Source organism: Chiroxiphia lanceolata, chromosome 2 (assembly GCF_009829145.1).
Source record: "Chiroxiphia lanceolata isolate bChiLan1 chromosome 2, bChiLan1.pri, whole genome shotgun sequence".
Classification (NCBI taxonomy): Eukaryota; Metazoa; Chordata; class Aves; order Passeriformes; family Pipridae; genus Chiroxiphia; species Chiroxiphia lanceolata.
In genome coordinates, this window is record NC_045638.1 from 93,569,109 (window position 1) to 93,589,137 (window position 20,029).

At 43.7% G+C, this 20,029-nt stretch overlaps 1 protein-coding gene across 2 annotated transcripts; it reads left to right on the forward strand.

Annotated features, from left to right (window-relative positions):
- Positions 1 to 1,819: 1,819 nt before the first annotated feature.
- On the forward strand, positions 1,820 to 19,428 carry TNFRSF1A (TNF receptor superfamily member 1A). 2 transcript variants are annotated; one of them, XM_032679207.1, is made up of 10 exons: positions 1,820 to 1,996; positions 12,557 to 12,758; positions 13,083 to 13,211; positions 13,518 to 13,664; positions 15,225 to 15,306; positions 15,633 to 15,700; positions 15,900 to 16,022; positions 16,360 to 16,397; positions 17,151 to 17,307; positions 17,867 to 19,428. In XM_032679207.1, the coding sequence occupies exons 1-10, from the start codon at positions 1,958 to 1,960 to the stop codon at positions 18,166 to 18,168; spliced, it is 1,287 nt and encodes a 428-aa protein (XP_032535098.1). In that variant the 5' UTR covers positions 1,820 to 1,957; the 3' UTR covers positions 18,169 to 19,428. The 2 variants fall into 2 exon arrangements, with proteins under 2 accessions (XP_032535098.1, XP_032535099.1); XM_032679208.1 differs by lacking the exon at positions 1,820 to 1,996 and adding an exon at positions 2,666 to 2,811.
- Positions 19,429 to 20,029: the final 601 nt, after the last annotated feature.

The following is a 20,029-nucleotide window of genomic DNA, read 5'->3' on the forward strand; positions in this document are numbered from 1 at the left end:
AACCTCAGCTCTGGTGCCTGGACCACTTCCTTCCCTCCTTCTGCACTGACCTTGGTGTTTCCAGAGCTGTTCCTCACATATTCTCATTCCGCTCTTCTCTGTCCACAGTTACATGTGCACAATAACTTTTTTTTCCTTCTTAGAATGTGTTATCACGGTGGCACTACCACCATTTCTGATGGTCTTGGCCTCGACCAGCAGTGTGTCCATCTTGGAGCTGGCTGGCATTGACTCTGCCACACACAGAGGAAGCTTCTAGCAAGTTCTCACAGAAGGCACTCCTGTAGCCTCCCTGCTACCAAAACCTTGCTACCACGCAAACCCGATACATCTCTGCAGCCCAGGAGTAAAGTCTGCCAGGCTGGCAGACAAGTGGTGTGGCAGAAGGGTGGGCTCAGTCCCTCTGGGCCTTGACACAAAGCCACAGGTCCTTGGGAAGTGCCAGAGGCCTGGCAGGCTGCAGGGTGGTGGCAGGGATGGAGGGAGGCAAGGACCTGCCAGTTCTGGCAAAAGCTAGGAAGTGGATGTGCACTCATGTGTTTGACATCAATGTAAATGTCAAACGTGCAGCAGTCTGTGAGAGTGCCCTCCCCTCCCTAAGCTGCAGGAGGAGTCAAATGGGAAGGTTTATGGGGATTTCTGTGACATTTGTGTGGTTCTAGAGAAATGGGTTTGTTTTGGTTATTTTTATTTGAAGGCTGAGGGTCTGTGAAGACTGAAGAGTGTGCCTCATCCACTCACATGACAGCATGTGCTAAACCTGAAACAATTAAAAATATTTCCTTCTTTTCAGAATGTGTTCGTTGGTGTGCAAGAATTTTCCCTTTAGGGTCTAATTTTGTATTGTCCTCATTCAAGGCAAGGAAACGAACAGGACAAAACTTGGTAAATCTTTTCCACCTCTCCCCTGGAGATGGCTGCAACCTGATAAGTGGTTATTCTGCTATTTCCTTCCCTCCTGGAACTTGCAGCTAGAAAGTCAGAGCTGTTCCAAGCCTGAAGTGCGGAAAAGTGCCCTCCTTGTTTTGTCCTGTGCACGTGCTGTTGTTGGCTTCCACACAGCAGATAAGCAACTCCATAGTAGGCACAGTCTCTGGAGGTGTTTGGTTTTGTCCACAGGAATTCAGGCAGTTCATGGAGTGTTTTGTACCCATTTTGGGCTTATACACATGAAATGGGCAAGTTCTTCCAAAACAACACTTTGTACCTTGATTTAATGCCTTTGACTTAGTAGAGAGATACTTGGAGAAAACAAGGGGTGGTCTTAATGGGCAATAAATGAAGGGGAGTTCTTTATCATTTAGCCTCTTACTCCTAACTGTATTTTTGTTTTTCAAACATGCTAAGAGCATATATTAAATGAAGCAGAGCTCATGCAGAATGTTATGTAGGTTTTGCTTATATTTGCACTATCAGTACAGCTGGTTCATTGGAGCATACAGGAAAATGTATGTTTTAAATTAAAAACTACAGGATGTTCATTTAGACTCTAAAAATGCTGATCATGGCTGGAAAATGCCGTTCTTTAAAATTAAGGCAGTTAAGATGCAAAAAGTCTTTTTCTTACAAGTACATGGTTAAGTTTCACACGAAAATTACGTGTTTAGGATGAAACACTCCTATGTCAAGGAATTTTAAGATTGCAGTGAGCCTCCTCTGACTCCTTTCCCATGTGTTTTGTAGCAGCTTTAGCCATCCGTTGCTTTTCTTCAGCTTATCTACCTCGGTTTTTACGGAAAACTGCCGACGCCAGCCTGTGCGCGGCGGAGGGCGGGAGGGGCGCGGCGCCGCTCCGGGCCGCCTCCCGCCCGCCGCTCTCTTTCCTGCTGCCGCTGCCAGGAAGTTGGAGAAGGGGTAGTCACTCTCCGCGCTGCTCCGGCCGGGGCTGCGTAGGGCTGGGACGGCTTCCTCTGGAGTTGGGGGGCCCTGCCATGGGGATGTAGCGGGCCGCGGAGCCATGCGCGCCCCGGCGCTGCCCCGCACCTCGCTGGGGACGGTAAGTCACGGCGGGGACTTCGCCGCTCTCGGCGGAGCGGGACCGTGCGCCGGCGGGGCACCGCCTCGCCGGGCAACTGCTCCGGTCCCCCGGACCTGCGGGCGACTGCGGGTCTACAAAGCGGTGTCCGCCGCCGAGCTTTGGGGCCGGGGCTCCCTTCGACCCTCCTCGCCGCCGTAGGGCTCCGCATCGCTGCCGCTCTCCGGACAGCCCGCTTTCTGCTCGCCCTCTCCGGGGGGCTGTGGCTTCCATCCCGGCAGCCCCGCGCCGGGGCGGAGACCGGGGCGACGGGGCTCGGTGAGTCCGCGGCGGGGCGAGGCGGGCGGTCGAGGCTGCTGCCGGAGTGGCAGGAGCGACGGTGACGGGTCGGGAAGCCGAGCCGCGCCATCAGCTGGGCGCCCGCGGCGTCACCGGGCAGCGGGACGGCGGCGAGCCCGGCGGGGCTCGCTGCCTCCCTCCCTCCGCTCCCCGCCCTCCGCTGGGCACAGACTTCGCCGGCGCCGTTTCCGGGACTTATTCCTGAGTCAGGGAAAAGGCGTCTGGGCTTACAGGAGAGGCGGCGGATTCCCCGGAGCCCGCGGCGCAGCCGTTAACTCGCGGGGCGCGGGGCGGTCCGGGGCTCGCCGGGAGCACGGAGCCGGCCGGGCTGGGATCGCTGGGATCGCTGGGATCGCTGGAATCGCATCCGCTCCGCTCCCGCCTCCTCCACCGTGGGGGAGACGAACCGCCCCCGCCTTGCGGGCGTTTAAAGGTTAGGGGTCCGCGGCTATGTCCCAAAGCACGGGATTTGGATACAAGCAAGTTCAGCTTTGCCAGTAAATCTTCTTTAGCGTTCTTGGGCATGTTAGGGCAAGACTTTTAAGATGCTCGTTGTAATTTTGTGTGTGAAGAAGTTGTAAAAGAAATCTGAGAGTTTTATGAATGACCTGGTTGCTAGACATAAATGGCCATCCGGTATTAGCAGAGGTGTGATACAGCTGTAACAGTAGGGGTGGCATCACTCAGCATCATGACGTGGCTATAAATTCTGCTATAGAGGCTACAGGGTCAAAGAGTTTATACCTAAATACCTGAGCATCCTAGTAACACACACTTTCACTTGGCTGCACTGGACTTGTAATCCTGGGTTAGTGGTTAATTTGCTGTCGCAAAGTTGCAACTATGTCACTCAATGTTACCTTCTTCCAGAAGAGTGTGTTTTGTTTTGTTTTTTTCCACTTGGAAAGTTTGGAAACCAGGTAATAAGACATCTAGCACTGACAGGACAACACAACAAAAACTTTGGAGTAGGAGCACTCTACACCTTGGCTCTAAGTGTGGATCACTTACCATCTTGAGACCTAGGCAGGGTACATAAACTGTTGACGTACGGGTAGATTTCAAAGTTAGCAAACCTGAAAAAGTGTATTTCTGGTTTATGGATAGCGGTGCACACATTTCACTGTAACTCAGATACTATATGTGATATTATTCATATTACTGACAATAAAATGCAAAAAAAATAATTGGATTCCTCAAATTAATTGTATTGTCTTCAGTTAAATAATATGCTGGAGGAAGTGTCCTTCAGTGGGATATCTTTTTGAGGAAATTCCCCCCCTCCTATTTGCTTGTCATTTCAAGTTCTCAATACCCCCGTACTCCCTACAGATAATGTTTATCTTTTCCATAAAATCATATTTTTTTTTTCAGTGTTACAATTCTTACTCTGTTGCATGCCCTTCCATCTGCCATTTACTTTGCATATCATCCTTTGTTTGCCCTCATGGTGTTTCTTACTCCCTTGATGCTGCCTTTCTAGTTTTCTGATTCTTGTATGTTTCCTGTGACTCTTTAAAATTTCCTGTAGCCTGTTTCCATGCATTTTCTCTTTTTGCCTGTCCTTAAACTAATTTCAGCTGCTCTGCGTTTTTCCCATGCACTTCTAATTGTTACAGTGGACAAAATGGCATCTGTCTTTGCTGAGGCCAGTGTGTTTTCTGTCTCATTAAGAAAAAAATTATAATGGGAGTTTCGTTTTTCAAAGAAAATTCAGTTTTATGAAGAAAAAAGACAAAATAGCCACAAGGGTGCTTCTGGCATCGATTCCTTTTGAAAGTAAAAGGAATTGCCATTTTGAAGTTAGAAGCTACATTATATAAAAATTGAAAACCAGGCCACCAAGTGAATTGTAAGAAAGAACTGTTGGACCACCATCCTGTTTCCAATAGTAGTCAACAGCAGGTGTCTGCCAAGTGTTTTGGAGCAGGGCAAGTGCACAGCAATAAAAAATAAAAATACTCTCTCCACTTCCAGTGATTTGTGACCGTAGAAATTTCTGAGTTGAAATAGTATCTTCATATTTCGGACCCCAGAGTGTGTTTTTTTTTTTTTTCTTCTGCTGTTAAGTGTGATGATCACTTTTGGAACCTGGGCACGTTTCTGGCACCCCCAGCACTCTGTCAGGGAGACCCACATCTCAACTGCACGTTGGCTAAAAAAGTACCTCTCTGTATTTGTTTGGAGCCGGTCTCCTGCTTGTTTTATCTGATGCCTCTTAGTTCTTGTATTGGAGGAGACAGAGAACAGTCATCCCATTTCATCTTCTCCATGGCATTCATGACTTTGGGCCCACTACAGTATCCTCCACTCAGTTTTGTCTTTTATAGGCCAGTATTTTTAATCATTCCCTTTATGGCAGCCAGTCTGTAACACTGATTGTCATTGTTTCCTTTCTCTGTATAATATCTGGGTCAATTTATATTCTCAAAATTGGGGACCAGAACTACGGTCCAGGTTCAATCCTTACGGATTTTTATATTGGCATAAGAACACTATCAGTTTTGTTCTCAAATCCTTTCCTAATAATTCATAGCATTTGATTGCATTTCAACCAGATTTTCATCTGTTTTTTTTCCAACCAGATTAATTTGATTGTTTTTTCTAACCAGATTAATTCAACTTTTTATGTACTGATTAATGTGATTTTAATTTCTGTTTTTGAGGACTGTCTGCTTCTAGCCAGATGAAACATTCATATTCGAGTCTCTGCTAATTTCAATTATGTGGTAACTTATGTTCTCATAAGTAATCAGTGTTGTCCGTTTGGATGCTTTCCCCTTACTTTTTATCAAGTAATCAATTTTTTGCATTAGCAGTATTATTTGGGGTAAACCCAATGTTGTCATTTTGGTCTTTTTTACCCATTTTCTTTAGTCATCACAAAGGGGCTTTGTATTTGGGGCAGATGCCTTGTGTTTCTTGCATGATCTTATCATCATCCCTGGTTAACTGATTGCTTCCTTCGGAAGCACAGATTTTTCTCTTGCAATCTTGGGAACCTGACAATAGAAAGCACATCTCAAATCAATGTCTCTACATTTCTCTGTTAAAACAAACAGGAATTCATCTGTTCCAATGAATAGAACTCAGCATTTTAGCATTACATGACTTAAAAATTCACCTAGTGAGTCACTGACAAGGGGCGTGAGCACATCTGCAGTACAGCATGGGCAGGGGCCAAGGGCTCATGCCCAGCTGAAAATAATTTGGGGATTGAAGGGGGATGACCCTGTTGAGCCTTCCCACAGTTCTTGTTCCTTCAGTGCTCTGTACAGCAGAGCAGTGGAACTCAGCCCTGAACCCAGGCAGGGAAAGTACTGGGGTGTTGCATGTCAGTGTACTCAGGACTCTGCCACAGTGTTCACCACTGTGTCCTCTGAGAAAAATTTCAAAAGAAGTTTTCTTATGATTGTGACCGCCTATTGACTTTTCCTTTATTTTCTTTCTCTCTGCTAGTATGAAATAAAACCTTCTAACTTTATATACTGTATATATATGTATGACATTTTATGATGTGAAGTCCACGATCTTTATAGATAATCACAATTTTCTTGGGTTTAAAGTTAAGATTTCTAAGGCCTTTCTTCATTGTATCAAAGCTATTGTCAGTCTCCTGATTTTAGACAAGGCCTAAAATACAGGATTCCTATATCTGATCTTCATAAAATGAGGGATTATTTATAATGGTAGTTCTTGTAGCCTTCTTTGACCTTTCCAGGTTTTAGTGAGCAATGAGAAAAACTTCCTGTAAATGTTGCTTTAATGCACATTTCTCAATGTGTAAAGCAGAAGTTCTGGTTTCCCGTGCATCTTTGTATAGCAAACTAAAACAAAGGCAAACCTCAAAGAGCTTTTGGAAATGGCTGAAGCAGTCAAAGAACATAAGGGTAATTCTAGACTCTGATTTCTTTCATAACTCATTGATCTGAGCAGGATCTCTGTTTTTCTCTGAACATCCAAGCTGATTAATTTTGTATGACTCATCAAAAAGGCTAACAGATGACTAATATATAGAATACTTGTGCATTGAGTGTGTATCATGCTGGGTTCCTAAGCCAAGGGAACTTTCTGTTAAGAAATATTTGAGACATTTTAATCACTTATAATGCCTTTTATTTGCAGGTAGTTCATTAGTTTAAAAATGGAATTTGCAAAATGGAAGTCTCTTTTGAGAGAAGCGGTTGAGTAAGTTATTGCAATTGAACCTTTGTGCAACTTTGTCCTGCAGGATTAAGAATGACAAACTAAATATATTTACATATATAAAATATTTATTTTATTGATGATGATAATGTTTAGACTAAAAGACTTCGTTCACAATTATTTACCACACAATATAGATAGTTACAGCTATTAGTATAGTTTTTTTTTTTAAGCAATATTGAAGGAACAATGTTAAAACTAGCAAAATAATTATTAAGTATGGACTGATGCTACTCATCCATACCAACAATCGTTGGCAGATCTCTTTTGCTCAATGTTGAGGAGTAACCTGGAGGGGCATTGCCACTCAAGAGAGGAGTTTCCACAGACACTCCTAGAAGGGAGTGCCTGCTGTTAAAATGTGGAACTAGGCTTTTATACTATAAAGTGATTGACTGTCAGTCCTATGTTTCTAGGCTAGCCATGTCAGCTCAGCAGCTTTAGATAAGTTATCAGTACTATCAGTTCCATTAGCAGGAACTTCACCACATCCTCACTAGTGCCAGTTTCTGTGAGGAAACACTGTTCCTGACATCCCCAGAATGTTTAACTTTGGGATTGATGAGTTGGGCTGGTCTCAGCATTCTCAACACCAAAAGCAGCATGACACCCCCTTCTCCATCCACCACTGTTAACTTTAGCAAATAGGGTAAAGTTTGAGCTGTTTTACTCCCACTTAGGCAGAGCATCCTGCTACACCTATTAGTTCATGTGAACAGGCATGGGGTCATAACAGGCCATGTCTGGGTTAGGAGTTGTTTCTCACTTGTCTAATCCCCATCCTTTTCACTCAGTTTTTCCCTTCTGTGTCCAGCCCTGGCCCACTTCTAGGCATCCACTGAGTTTCCAGGAGAGGGAGTCTCACGCCCAACACAACCCTCTCCATCCTCTTTTTCTCGTCAGTCACACTGTCACATATGTGTATCACTGTACCTGCTTTCTCCACCCTTCTCCCTGAGGGCAAGGAACCTTGCAGGTAGCAGCAGGGCTACAGACCTGCATAGGCAGGGCAGAGCATGTGATAGAGAGTCACAGCATCCATGCTGAGTAATTTGGTACTCCTAGCCTTGTGAGGTGATAATATGGTAGCCCTGATATGCTGCACTTTCCTGTGCTGTCCCTCTGTTTCAGACACTGTGCCTTATTTGTCCTTGGCCTGAGAACACTGCCCTCAAATGACCTTTATTATTTACACCCTCCCACCTATCTTTCTGGCATCTTGCTGTGTTCTTTGTTTTTATCTTTGCTGTTCCTTTCTTTCTTTACCTTTCTCTGTGGAGATGTCACCTTACTTGCAGGTCTCTGAGCATGGCCTGGTGAGGCAGAAGGAGCAGTAAGAGTGAGAATTGTAGTGGTGGCAGTAATTCAAGAAAATTTGAGTTTGGAGATGGTGAAGGGGTTTCTAACTGCTGTTTTAGCTATCAAAACTTTGCATAGAAGAGCTTTTGGGCTTGTGCCTTGATTTTTTTAACTGTAGCTGTTGAGTAAGTGCTGGCATGAGACATGAGAGGGAACTAAGGTTGCCTCACATGTGATGAGAATCTGAGGGGAAAGTAGCTGTCACCCAGAGAGGTGGAATGTTTTAAGGAAGCAGCATTCTGGTTTTCATCTGACATATTTTGTTTATTCCTGCATCAGTTTCAGAAGTAAAACCTAGAGTTTCTGCTGACTCTGTTTTCCCTGGGCAGTCCCCACTCACTGAGAATATGAATCAGTAGTGTGCATGATGTGGTTTGAATTATCATTCAGCTTAGTTAATACAGATTGTCTGCTTTTCTATGCAGCATTGGTTAGTGGGTACTTGTTTTCTCTCCTGGGAAGTGGAGTATCTTGTATATATCTAACAGTGGAAAATCACCTTATTTCACTTGCAGAAGACCTCTAAACTTTGCCTTGATGAGCTTTTATCAATGGTTTGAGGCTTCAGTGCTTGGTAAATGGAGCTACATCTAGCTGGCAGTGGGTCACCAGCAGTGTTCCTCGGGGTTCAATTCTAGGGCCAGTTCTGTTCAGTGTATTTATTCTAGATAAATTGGAGCACTGAGCAGTGTTTAATGGAATGAACTCTAACAAGTCCAAATGCTGGATCCTGCACCTGGGGATGCAGTACTGCCAGGCACAAGTATTAACTGGGAGAGGAGCGGCTGAAGAGTGCCCTTCAGAGCAGGCGCTGGGGGTGCTGGTGGACAGCAGCTCAGTGTGAGTCAGCAGTGTGTGCCCGGGCAACCCAGAGGGGAAACTACGTCCTGGGGAGCATCAAACATGGCATCACCAGCCAGTCAGAGGGAGGGGAACATCCCATTGTGCTCAGTGTTGGTGTGGCCTCACACAGAGTGCTGGGTGCTGTTCTGAGCCCCACCATTTCAGGGTGGTATGAAGGTCCTTGAATACGCCCAGAGGATGGCAATTGTTAAAGAAATTCTTGACACTAGGTTCTCATCTCCATCAGATAGATTTATTGGCACAAGTCAATTATGATATCTGGTAGCTGGAGCTAGGTGCCTCAAAAGAGGGACCCTGAACAGAGAAATCTCTGGGCCATTATACTCTTATGATCTAACCTCCCCATTCCTCACATGACAGTCTGGACCAAAACATTATTAGGGTCTGGAGTCTTCTCTATCTTCATTGTTTCGTTACCAAGAGGTTGCCGTATGGTCACTGTCACATCCTCCTAGGTTGGTTTCGGTGGAGGTTTTGACCAGTTTTGTAATCCATGTTATAATATGGTTGTTACAGCTCATATACCACAATCTACGGGCTATTAATTTTTTTTTAACACTCTAGCTGTTAATTTTTAAGTAATGTTTAAGCTACAGCTTTGTCTATTCTAACTATTGTTAACGCTCATGGTTTTTATCATTAACGTGTATGTTTTTATCTCCATGTTTCACTATGATCCATCTTTGACTTACACAACACAGCCATATGGTTCAGATTGCAGCCTAACAATTCTAACTTATGTTAAACAAGCACTTAGCTACTTTCAAGTAATATATAATTTTCAACAGCAACAAAGCTGGTGGAAGGGCTGGCAGGCCCTGTGCCTCAGAGGAGGCATGTCCTGTGAGCAGCTACTGAGGTCTCTGGGCTTGTCTAGTTTGCAAAGATGGAGGCTGAGGGGTGGTCTCATTGTTCTCTACAGCTCCATGAGAAGGGGAAGGGGAGACTGATGTGCTGATCCCTTCTACCTGGGATCCAGTGATAGCACACCTGGAAATAGTTCAAAGCTGAGCCAGGAGAGGTTCAGACTGGACACTAGGAAGCATTTCTTTACTGAGAGCATGGTCAGACACTGGAACAGGCTTCCTAGAGAGGTGGTTGATGCCCCAAAGCTGTCAGTGTTTAAGAGGCATTTGGACAATGCCCTTAACAACATGCTTTGACTTTTGGTCAGCCCTGAAGGGATCAGGCAGTTGGACCGGATGATTGTTGTAGATCCTTTCCAACTGAAATAGAATAGACTATTTTACTTTCATGTATGGCCTGAATTTTATGCAGTTTGTCGCTGGTATAAATCAGTGTACTGCTGAATGGCTTGGGGAGTTGCTTAAAATGGTGGTGGTTTTTTTTTTACCATGTGAATGGTTTTTCTGGATGGCCGAGTCATTGGTTCGTGAGTCACTTGTGGTCTATGACTCTGTTCCTCAGATTATGATCAGTAATTATGTGTTAACTCTGGTTTTATTACACGTATAGACACGCTTTCACTCAATCTGAAAAACTGAAAATACTTCTGTTTTCTTTTGATTTTGAAGGTGTACTTGACCAATTTTCTCTGTGTTTTTGGCTTAATCTTTGACAGTTTCATCTTGTTTCTGTTGCTGACTTGTGTGACTTAGGGGCTGACTGTATATATTCTCATATCAGGGAATTGATCATTGGCCAGAGAATCGGATTTTTTTATTACTGCTGTGTGTCAGACTAGACCATCTGTGTGAATGACCTTTTACCCATTTTTCTGCAAGCAAGCAATCTTGTAAGACTGTCAGCTGCTGAAACAATTTTTGTTTCTTAGAGAGGAGTTGTTGAAGTGCTTACAATTATCCTGTGGTCAGATAATTAAGTCTGAAATGACAGCTATTTAAATATGTAGTTCTCTTTTCCTGTTTGCCATTAACATCTGGTCTATTGAATATGTCCTTGTATGACAGAGCTCTCTGAAAAATGATGTTTTAGCTTTGTCAGAGTTGCAAAGCCCCATCTTTCTTGAGGTTTTAAGTTGCTTTTATGTATGTACCTTTCTCCCCCAAAGCTTTAATTCTGAGAGAGAAACAGGACAGCGTGGGGCTGTCATAGCCATCTCATTTTGTGTATCTTTTCTTAAGCTTGCAACCACAAAATTGGTATCAGCATTGTGGTTTACCCTTATTGGTTTACTTTGCTTTTGCTATAACTCTCCTAGCTGAAAAAGCAAAAACGAAACAGAACTCTGAAGCTGTGCCTGTACTGCTGGGCATCTTGCCACTTTCAAAAAAGGAAGCTGGGCAAACATTACAATTAAAGGGAAGATAGCGAGGTAAAGCTCTGTGTGAGATTATTTGCATGGGTGGTGTTTTTTGCAAAAAAATTAGTTGATTTTCATCAGTTCATAGGATCTGATGCATTGGCACAAGTTCTCTGCAACACACTCAGAATATGGTCAGATGGTGTGGCCAGGATCACTTGTGTGCAATGTGGATGGCAAGGGATGCTGGTTGTCAAGTCTTCATCGTGCTGCTGGAGTTTTTTATGGTACTACAAACTAGGTTTTGGGCAAATCTATTATATCCTTCAGGAATTATCAGCTGGGATGGGATGGGTCTTTGCTGTAGAAACTTGCTGAATCCAGGTTTTACAAATCTTAGGTCAAGTTGTTACCTGGGTTTGTTTTGTTTGTTGGGTTTTTTTAACATCTTTTTGTTGTTGTATGTTTCTTCCTTGTCTGAATGCATGTTTGAAATACATGCCTAGGGTCTGTTTTTCTTTTGGGCCAACAGGCAAAGGAATAGGGTTTGTGATATGCTGCACTCTGTTACCATCCTCCTGGTGCAGGATCTTTTGCTGATGAGTCATCTATGCTGTGGTCTTACCAGAGTGTAGACCTTTGGCCATGACATAAACATATTTCTCAATTTCGCTGCTGGGAATAGTGTCTTGAAAAAAAAAAGTGTCCAGGGAATGGTGTCCTTCATTATTGGTACAGGCTGTTCTTCTAACCCTTTGTTAGTGTGTGTGTGTGTGTACACATTCATGCTCTCTTACAGTCATATGGCAGTCATGCCAGTCTTAATATTTCTGTTAAGATTGGCATGACAACATGCCAATGTTGTAATTTTCAAGTGGAAAAATAGAAATAAAATCTTAAAGGAAAAAAATGAAAATGCACATTTTTGTGTCAGACTGTACAGGCTGATTGTTATCAGCTGCAGTTTAAGAGGTATATTTGATGTGGGGAAAAGTTGAAAACCTGAATTTCCCACATTTCTAGGGCTGACTTGGTCAGGAGTAGTTTTGGAAGCTTTCCTGTACTTTTCAGGCAGTGAAATCCTCCTCTGCCTTCTTATTCCAGACTTCCCATCTTGTGTATTTACTCAGTAGAACTGCAAGTACTGGATGCATTCTTCTCCGTGGAACTGTTTCTACATGGACGGCCTTACTGCCTTCCTTAATAAAAACATTCTTTTGCTCTTGCGTAACTTTCTTGCATGCGGCAGCATTTTCAAAGCATTCTATCTGTAAATTGCACATCATGAAAAGTATTTGTTTTATATACAACCAGTTTGTCATAGAGACCATTATATGGCATATTAGTAACAGAGATGACAGGCATCCATTTGTTGTTTTTGTAGTTTTTTTTATTTTTTTTTTTTTTTGTAAATATCTCTCCCCATACATTTGTCAGGGGAGGGTGCTAATATCAGAATTGTCAAGTAAATTGAGCTCACTGTTATAGTAAAATTTAATTCTAAGTGCTGAAGTCAAGGGTGCAGTCTGCAAGGGGTATGATGTTTTCTCATCTTGTTTCCCTCCCTCTCCCTCCATCTGCATTTACAGGTTATCCTAACATTTCTCTGCATGTTGACAAAGGAATCTGTAGAAATTGCTCCGGTGCCATATACACTCCAAGTCCATCGTGTAGCTTTGGATGGAAGAGACCCCTCTAACCCCTTGAGGAGAGAAAAGAAGCAGGTGCATTGCCAACTGGACCAATACCTACATCCTAGAAAGACCCACTGCTGCATGAGGTGTCATGCAGGTACGTAAAATAAATACAGTAGTAGCAACCTTCACCTTAGGGGGATTTCCCTGTCCTGCACTCTCAAACTTTCTCTTTCCTACACCTACAGCTACATCAGTGCTGTACCTATCCCTTAGCTGTACCTATTCCTTAGTACCTATCCCTTCTTATTCCTTATCTCTTCTTTTGGGCTGTCAGCGTCATTCACACTGGTGAGAGGAAGCATACTTGGTCCTTACACCATAAACTCCAGGGTTTCTTTGAGGAACCAGTGACTCCGGTCCTCTCTAAGACAATGCATTTGCCTTCCTGTCAGAGCTCTATTAAGTGATTTTCTTGCAGGTACCTACAAAGCAAGAGACTGTGATCGGCCTGACCAGGCACCTGTCTGTCTTCCGTGTGCTAATGGCACATTCACAGCAGTTGATAACATCATGTCTAAATGCTTCCAGTGTACACGTTGCCGTACAGGTGAGTTATTATCAAATCTGTAGGATCTGAGGAAAATGGTGGTGGGTGGGGGCTGGAGGGGATGGCAAGGTGAGTGAGGAAGCTTGAAAAAGTAAGCAGTTGAATGGGTAAGATAGTGTATGGGAAGGGATTGGGGACAGCAGGAATAAGGGTTACGAAATTATTACAGTCTGAGACACAATTTGCAGGCCTTTTTGGCCTTTTTCTGTGAAAATGAGGGGATAACAATACCTATCATTGTAACAGTGCTCTCAGCTGAAGGTGAGGGAAGAGGTTGGAATAATCATTTCTCCTTTCTTTCCTCAGAACTCCAGCAGATAGTAGAGGCCCCCTGCACCCCAAAGCAAGATACTGTATGTGGCTGTCAGAAGAATCAATATCAGTTTGGTTCTGAATCTGATCTCTTCCAGTGTAGGAACTGCAGCTCATGTGACAATGGGATTATTGCCAGCTGTGAGTATGGCAAGGATATGGCTCCAGTACAGACATACTGTACTAGGGTAGACATTAACAACCCTTTGGTCATTTCTGACATGCTGCAGCGCATTGCCCTGAAATTATTGTAGTTTCAGAACAACTCTTGGGTTTGGCTGCTCCCTTTCCCCAGAAAGACTGCAATTTTTTTCCTGCCTTGCCATCAATCCCTGCTTTCTCTCGCAGTTTCTTCCTTTTGTCCTTGAACGTTTTCCTGGTTTTTGGCTGTTGTAAGGTGATATTTTCTACTTAATTTTGGTGCCTCTGCCTTGCCTGTCCTGAAGCAAGGTCTTTATGCTCTAGAGCAGGTTTCCCTCTTGCCTTCCTTTTTTGTCTTTCTCCTCATGCTCATTGCATTTCCCTTACCAACTGCTGGAAGGACTTTGAGTACAATGGATGAAAATACTGCTGGTCCCAGTGCTCAGCTGAACTCCTTGTCAATTGGTTGCTGAACCACCACAGTGTTCTGTGCAGTGTTTTAAAGTAAAGAGCTGTTTAGGTAATGCTGAACTATACCCTGTGGAATTGGGCATTACCTTGAGATGATGCAGGTGTCTGGGGGAAGTACCTGTGTTAGCTAAGGTGCCTCATCTCCAGTCAGGAATCAGAGATCTTAAACAAATACTGTTTGCTGCCCTCCACTTTGTGCTGTAGTCTAATGTCCCTTAAGTGCCTCTTACCTTGCTGTCCTAAAGCTGTCCCCTCTCCTTTGCAAATTCTGCTGCTCCCCATCCCTTTCCCATCTCTTACCCTGTCTAGCATGAGGTTTGCTGTTGCACTGGTGAATGTGTTCCCTCTGGTGCTTGGTAATCTTGTCACTTGTGCTTATCCACAATAGTCATCATCGTGTGCTACCCTTGAGCAGTTTCCTTCCCTCTTAGCTGATGTAGAACTGTTTTAGTCCTGTCCCTCACTTGCCACAGAATGCTGCTTGTTCTAATACCTTTTTTCCTCCTCTCATGTAGCTTGAAGTCCTTCCATTACTATTCTTGTCTGCTCCTCCTCATACCTGTTTTACTCAGTGTCCATCCTGTGACTCGCTTAGAAGTGATAGTTCTTGCATTTCTTACCCTTCTACTCACAGAATATCAGATCACAAGAGTGGATATGTGTCCCATGGCTTGAAGTGATTTCTCCCTGCCCTGAACTGACTTCCTCACCAGTCCCAGCTGCTCAGGGACCACTTCTCCCTCATCTTTGCCTGACTAATGTGGTTTCCCCTTCCTGTCATGCTTGAACTTGAGTAACTTTTCCTGCTTTTGCACATTAGACCAATTTCAGCTGCATTGTAGTTTTAGTCCCTTTCCAAACCTCTACAGAGATGATCCACCTACAAGGACAGTGGTGCTCTTACCTTTTATTTACCTTTATCCTCCTCCAATCCTGTCTCGTATGTAGACTGAATCCTTTTTCTCTTCTTCAGTAGCAGTTTTCCAGGCTTAAAGAAGGATAACCTCTCACCCCTCTTGAAGTGGATTTTTCTCCTTTTGTTTTCTTCTCTGTCCAGATTATGGCAACAGTTTCTTCTCTTCTCTACAGGTTCAAAGGACAGGAACACAATTTGCAGGTGTAAGCCTCAGTTCTTCCTGTCACGTAGTAACATTTGCAAGCCTTGCAACAGGTGAGCTTTTTTACTCTGGATGTCCCACCACTTGAGTAGGAGAGACAGCAGTCATGAGCTCCAAAGAGGGAAGAAATTTTTCTCAAGGCTCTTTCCATCTAGACATAACTTTACAACATTCTGCTTTTCTGGGGCAATTAGGTCTTCCCCTCTGCCACCCTCAGTCTACTCTTTGTAGGCAACAGCCCACTAAAGAGCCAAAGCCACTTGCCACACTACATTGCTCTGCTTTGCAGGCTCATCTTGACTTAACAGTTAATTAGGATGATTGCAAATGGCTAGCGTATCATTTCATGCACACTCGCATCTCTGGTTTTCTCTTTCAGCTGTGCTGGAGAAGAATGCTTGCAGTGTCATAGCCCAGTGACTACCCCACCAACTTCATCTGGGCTGAGTGAGTATCAGGGAACTGAGGGGCAGTGGAATCTTTTCAGTGTGGGCTGTTGTTCTGTTAATACCTTTTCAAAAGTGTTTTTTCCACTCTCTCAAACCGTTATATATTATTACATATATCTTCACTTGCTGTTCTTCCTCTAGCACTTACCTCTCCCTTTCTTAGTCAGTCACTCATTTGCTCTCTTCCTTTTGTCCAGGTGGGACCCTTGTCCTTGGCATCCTTGTTGCAATATTTGGAGTTATCTCTGTCCTCTACATTGTAAATAAAGTAGGGAAGCTGGTCCGGGAAAATAGGATAATGTCGCCTTTCTACTCCTGTGGTGAGTACAGCAGCATATGCAGTGATATTGATTGGGATAGGCACAATTTTCTGTGTGTTTCTGTATATGCACACACATGAGGGGACAAGTGGGATCCCTTTACTCTGCTTTTCTGCAAGGCCAGACAACTCAATAGCTAAGGCTATTGTTAAGGTTCTTGTGACTCTTCATCCATGCCCACAGCTGTGAGTGGAAGTGCATGTGAGCTCAATGCTGGGATATGTGCATTTTGCTGTAAGCCCTTTTTGAGAGCAGGACTGTGATAGCTGCTTTCCTGTTTTCTCTGGGACGAGAGGAAGTGAAAATAATTTCTGCTTTCTTTTTCTTTCCTTTGAAGTTTCTTTGCCACAGACAACCAAGGAGCCAGTATCAGAGGTGAGCAAGATGATGGGTATAAGAGCTTACCTTCTGCTTTTGACTAGGTTAGCCTGGGATCAAGACTAATATTTTTCCCCATGGGCTGTTTTCAGGCCTTGTATTTTCAAATGAGCTGAGTAATAAGGCTGCTCAGAAGTAATTTTCTGTAGAAGATGGAGCCATTAGCATTTTACTTCCCTTCTTCTAGATGATGCTTCTCAAACTCCTGGTTTTTGCTTTTTTCTTTCTGAATGAATTTTGTTCAGATAGCTGGCCCTTAATCCCCTTTTCTCTCTGGGTACCCCAAGCTTGAAGGATTTAACTAATTTCACTTCAGATCTTGACTCCACTAGCCTTTCAGTGCTGCTTCACAGCATTCTCTCAAGTCCAGTGTAGGTCTGTAAATAAGAGAGTCCAAGCAGTAGTTGAGGTGGGGGTTTCCACAGCCTTACAGCTGATAGGAAAGGTGGAATGTGGAGTTTTAAAATGGTGGTGATTTTGGGTCTCAGCCTTACTTGATTTCGTAAAGAAATGTTTTTTTCCAGACTACTGTTTTTTGATGCCAAAAAAGAGTTACACTCTTAGGGTTCTGCTGGAAAGAAATGTTTGGTGTTTTCTGCTCAAACGCAGCATATAGGAAGAACTAAAATCTTAGCACCTGTCCCCACCTGTCTTGGATAAATTTTAGTATATAAAGACAGTGATTACTTGCAGGAGACAGGTGTATTGTGCTGCTGTGGGTGATTCTGAACTAAGCAATGTATCTTTCAGGTTGAGGTAAAAAGAAATGAAACTTCCATCCTTCTTCCTGAGTCCCAGAAAGAAATAGAATTGCCAGTGAATGCAACACCATCTGCACCTCTGCCGCAAAGTTCGCATGAGTTACCAGACTGCGTCAGACCTGCGAGGAAGACACAGCTTCCAGACAGTAAGTGGAACTCCCCCATCCTTCCCTCCTTCCCCGGGCAAACAAGAACCTGATTATGCAGATGCAGCTAGGAGTGTGTTGGACAGATCTTACCCAGTGTACATGACCTGTGTGTAGACTTCATGCATGGCACAGTACAAAGGCAGAAGCATGCCCAGAGCCTGTGAATGTGTAGATGCTAAATATCTATGCAAAGCGTTTCTGTTGTCCCTTTTCCCTACCAGCAAAATGGATTGTGTTGACATGCTGTCTGTTTTAATGCCTCTGGGGTAGTGACCCAGAACAATTTTTTTTTCAGCAATGTATGGCAGCAAGGCCCTAAGCATGTGTGCTTACCTCTGGTCATAACCTTACACAAGAGCATAGGAAGCATTCTCATTACATTTTGAGGGATAAGAGCAAGTCTGGACATCACACGAGTCTGTGTGATCACTCTGGAGAAGACCTGAACAGGAGGGGGCAATGCAAGATCCCAAGGCACCATCCAACCCTGGATTAGTTGCATTCTCCTTGAGGCTGCATAGTCTTGTTTCTCATAGTTTTCCTTCTCTTCTCACAGACCCTGCTATTCTGTACACTGTGGTGGATCACGTACCGCCATCTCGGTGGAAAGAGTTTGTGCGGCGTCTGGGTCTAAGTGACTATGATCTAGAGCGAATTGAGCTGGACCATCGGCGTTTACGAGACGCTCAGTATGAAATGCTTAGACTGTGGAAACTGCAGATGGGCCGTGCTGCAACTGTGGAGCACATCAGCTCTGTTCTCAACCAGATGGAACTCAGTGGCTGCAGTGATGCTATTCAAGAGGCTTTGCTAAACCAGAACTCTCCTCAACCTTGCAGCCTCCACAACCATCTTTAATCTATTTCTGCTTTAGTTGCCTTTGCTATGACTGTTAAGAGAGGATCATAACTCTCTTACTTTCTGCATATCTCCCCATTTTCCTAACATTCGTCAGCTGGGTTTGTTGGAGACAGCAGCAGATTATGCTGGAGGAAGGCTGAGCTTTTCTTCTCAACCAGTCAACACCTTTAAGCCACGACAGACCCCTGCAACAACTCCTTTTCCAAGGAGGGAAAGCACCTCATAAAGGAAGAGGTGTGTGGACTCTGACCAAGATGAAAACAGGAGCTCCAAGTGACTCGATAGATCAGCTGCTCTATGGACAAGTTGTTGCTGAAAGAGGTGCTCCACACACCATGTGGTGGGTAAACTTGTAGGGTGATTTGGTTAGGTTACCTGTTCAGATGCTAAAGCACTTACTTCTTGCAGGTCTATTTTTCTGCGAGATCAACCAGTTGAAGTGGCTCACATTGCAGCCTTTTGATTGCTCAATCTTACTCGGGAAGTGATGGGGGGGGGATGTGCCTACTTCTGGAAGCAGGAGAGGATTGCCCCCTCTCGGTATCAACTAGGAATTATCGCTGTGGCAAAAGACTCACTGAGATTCAGAAGTGGTGGTGCTCTGTGAGAAACGGAAGAATGGTATCCTTTACACACCATTTCCCTCAGGCTCCTGAGGAGTAAGTGTTCTGAGCCAGTGAGTCAGATGAGAGAGTTGGTGCTTTTTTTTCCTGAGTTTTTTTCTATACCTAGAAACCATGTAAGTTAACATTAACAAAACACCTGCCTGTGTGTTTGTCCAGAGTGGGAAGGAATGCATGCATATGTCTGGGTGAGATGGTACCTATGCACCTGGTAGCATGAGCACCTCTGCAAATCTGCACTTCCATACAGGCTGGTAGGCTCATGTCTACCTGCTTATCTATCTGAATGATTCAATGAATCTAATCTAACTGCGAATGGGACTGTGTATGTGTCTGTATATATATTTTAGCAACTGTTGAATAACTTCACACTACTTCCTGAACTGCATTCTGTGATTGCTGCTTGGGTGTGAGAGCCGTTTGGTACCATGTCCAGGCTCTCATCATCATTTTTTCACTGCTATTACCCTGGGTGAACCAAAAGTAGCAAAATCAATCAGCCTGCATCAGATGCAGGTTGTCCACACATTTGTAACATCAATTTTTTTTAGTCTCTCATCCCTTGACCAGAGAGAAACTTTCTATTGTAAATACACTAAATTCTCTGAATTAAAATTAATATTTTTATCTCCGTTCTGGTTTTGTTCATATCAGCTTCTTTTCTGGGTCTGTGGATGGGGGCAGAAGAAGGCGAATAACTTCCAAAAGTGGCAAGCATGGGTGGCTTGGTGGTCTCATGTATTTTTTAGGAAAACCAACCAACTTTTATGTGCTTTTGTGTGTAAACCTTAGCTGACCTCAAATGACAACAAGCTAGTTGAGGGCAGGAAGTGGGACTGAAATTAAATCCAGTTGCAGGTCTTCTCAGATATTCAAGAGTTAAAGGGGATGCTAGCACATTTAAAGTGAATTTTTAAACAATATGCAATGAGTAAATTTGATTTGTATTTGGCTTTTTAAACAGGAAAAATATCTTTAAATAAAAGAATAATAATAGGTTATACTTTAATGTTAATCTTACATGTTTTTTTCTGAGGAACCAAAGCATCACATTAAGGCTATTCCACTTGAAGGTTTCCTGCTTGAAACCTGGAAATTCCTGACAGTCGATGGCAAAGCTGGAAACTGAAGTCACTTTTAATTCCCAGTTTGAGGCTTTGTTTTGCTATGCCTACACACTATTTTAATGGAGGATGATTTTTCATTTGTTTGTTTTTTTTAAATCAGAGACAGTA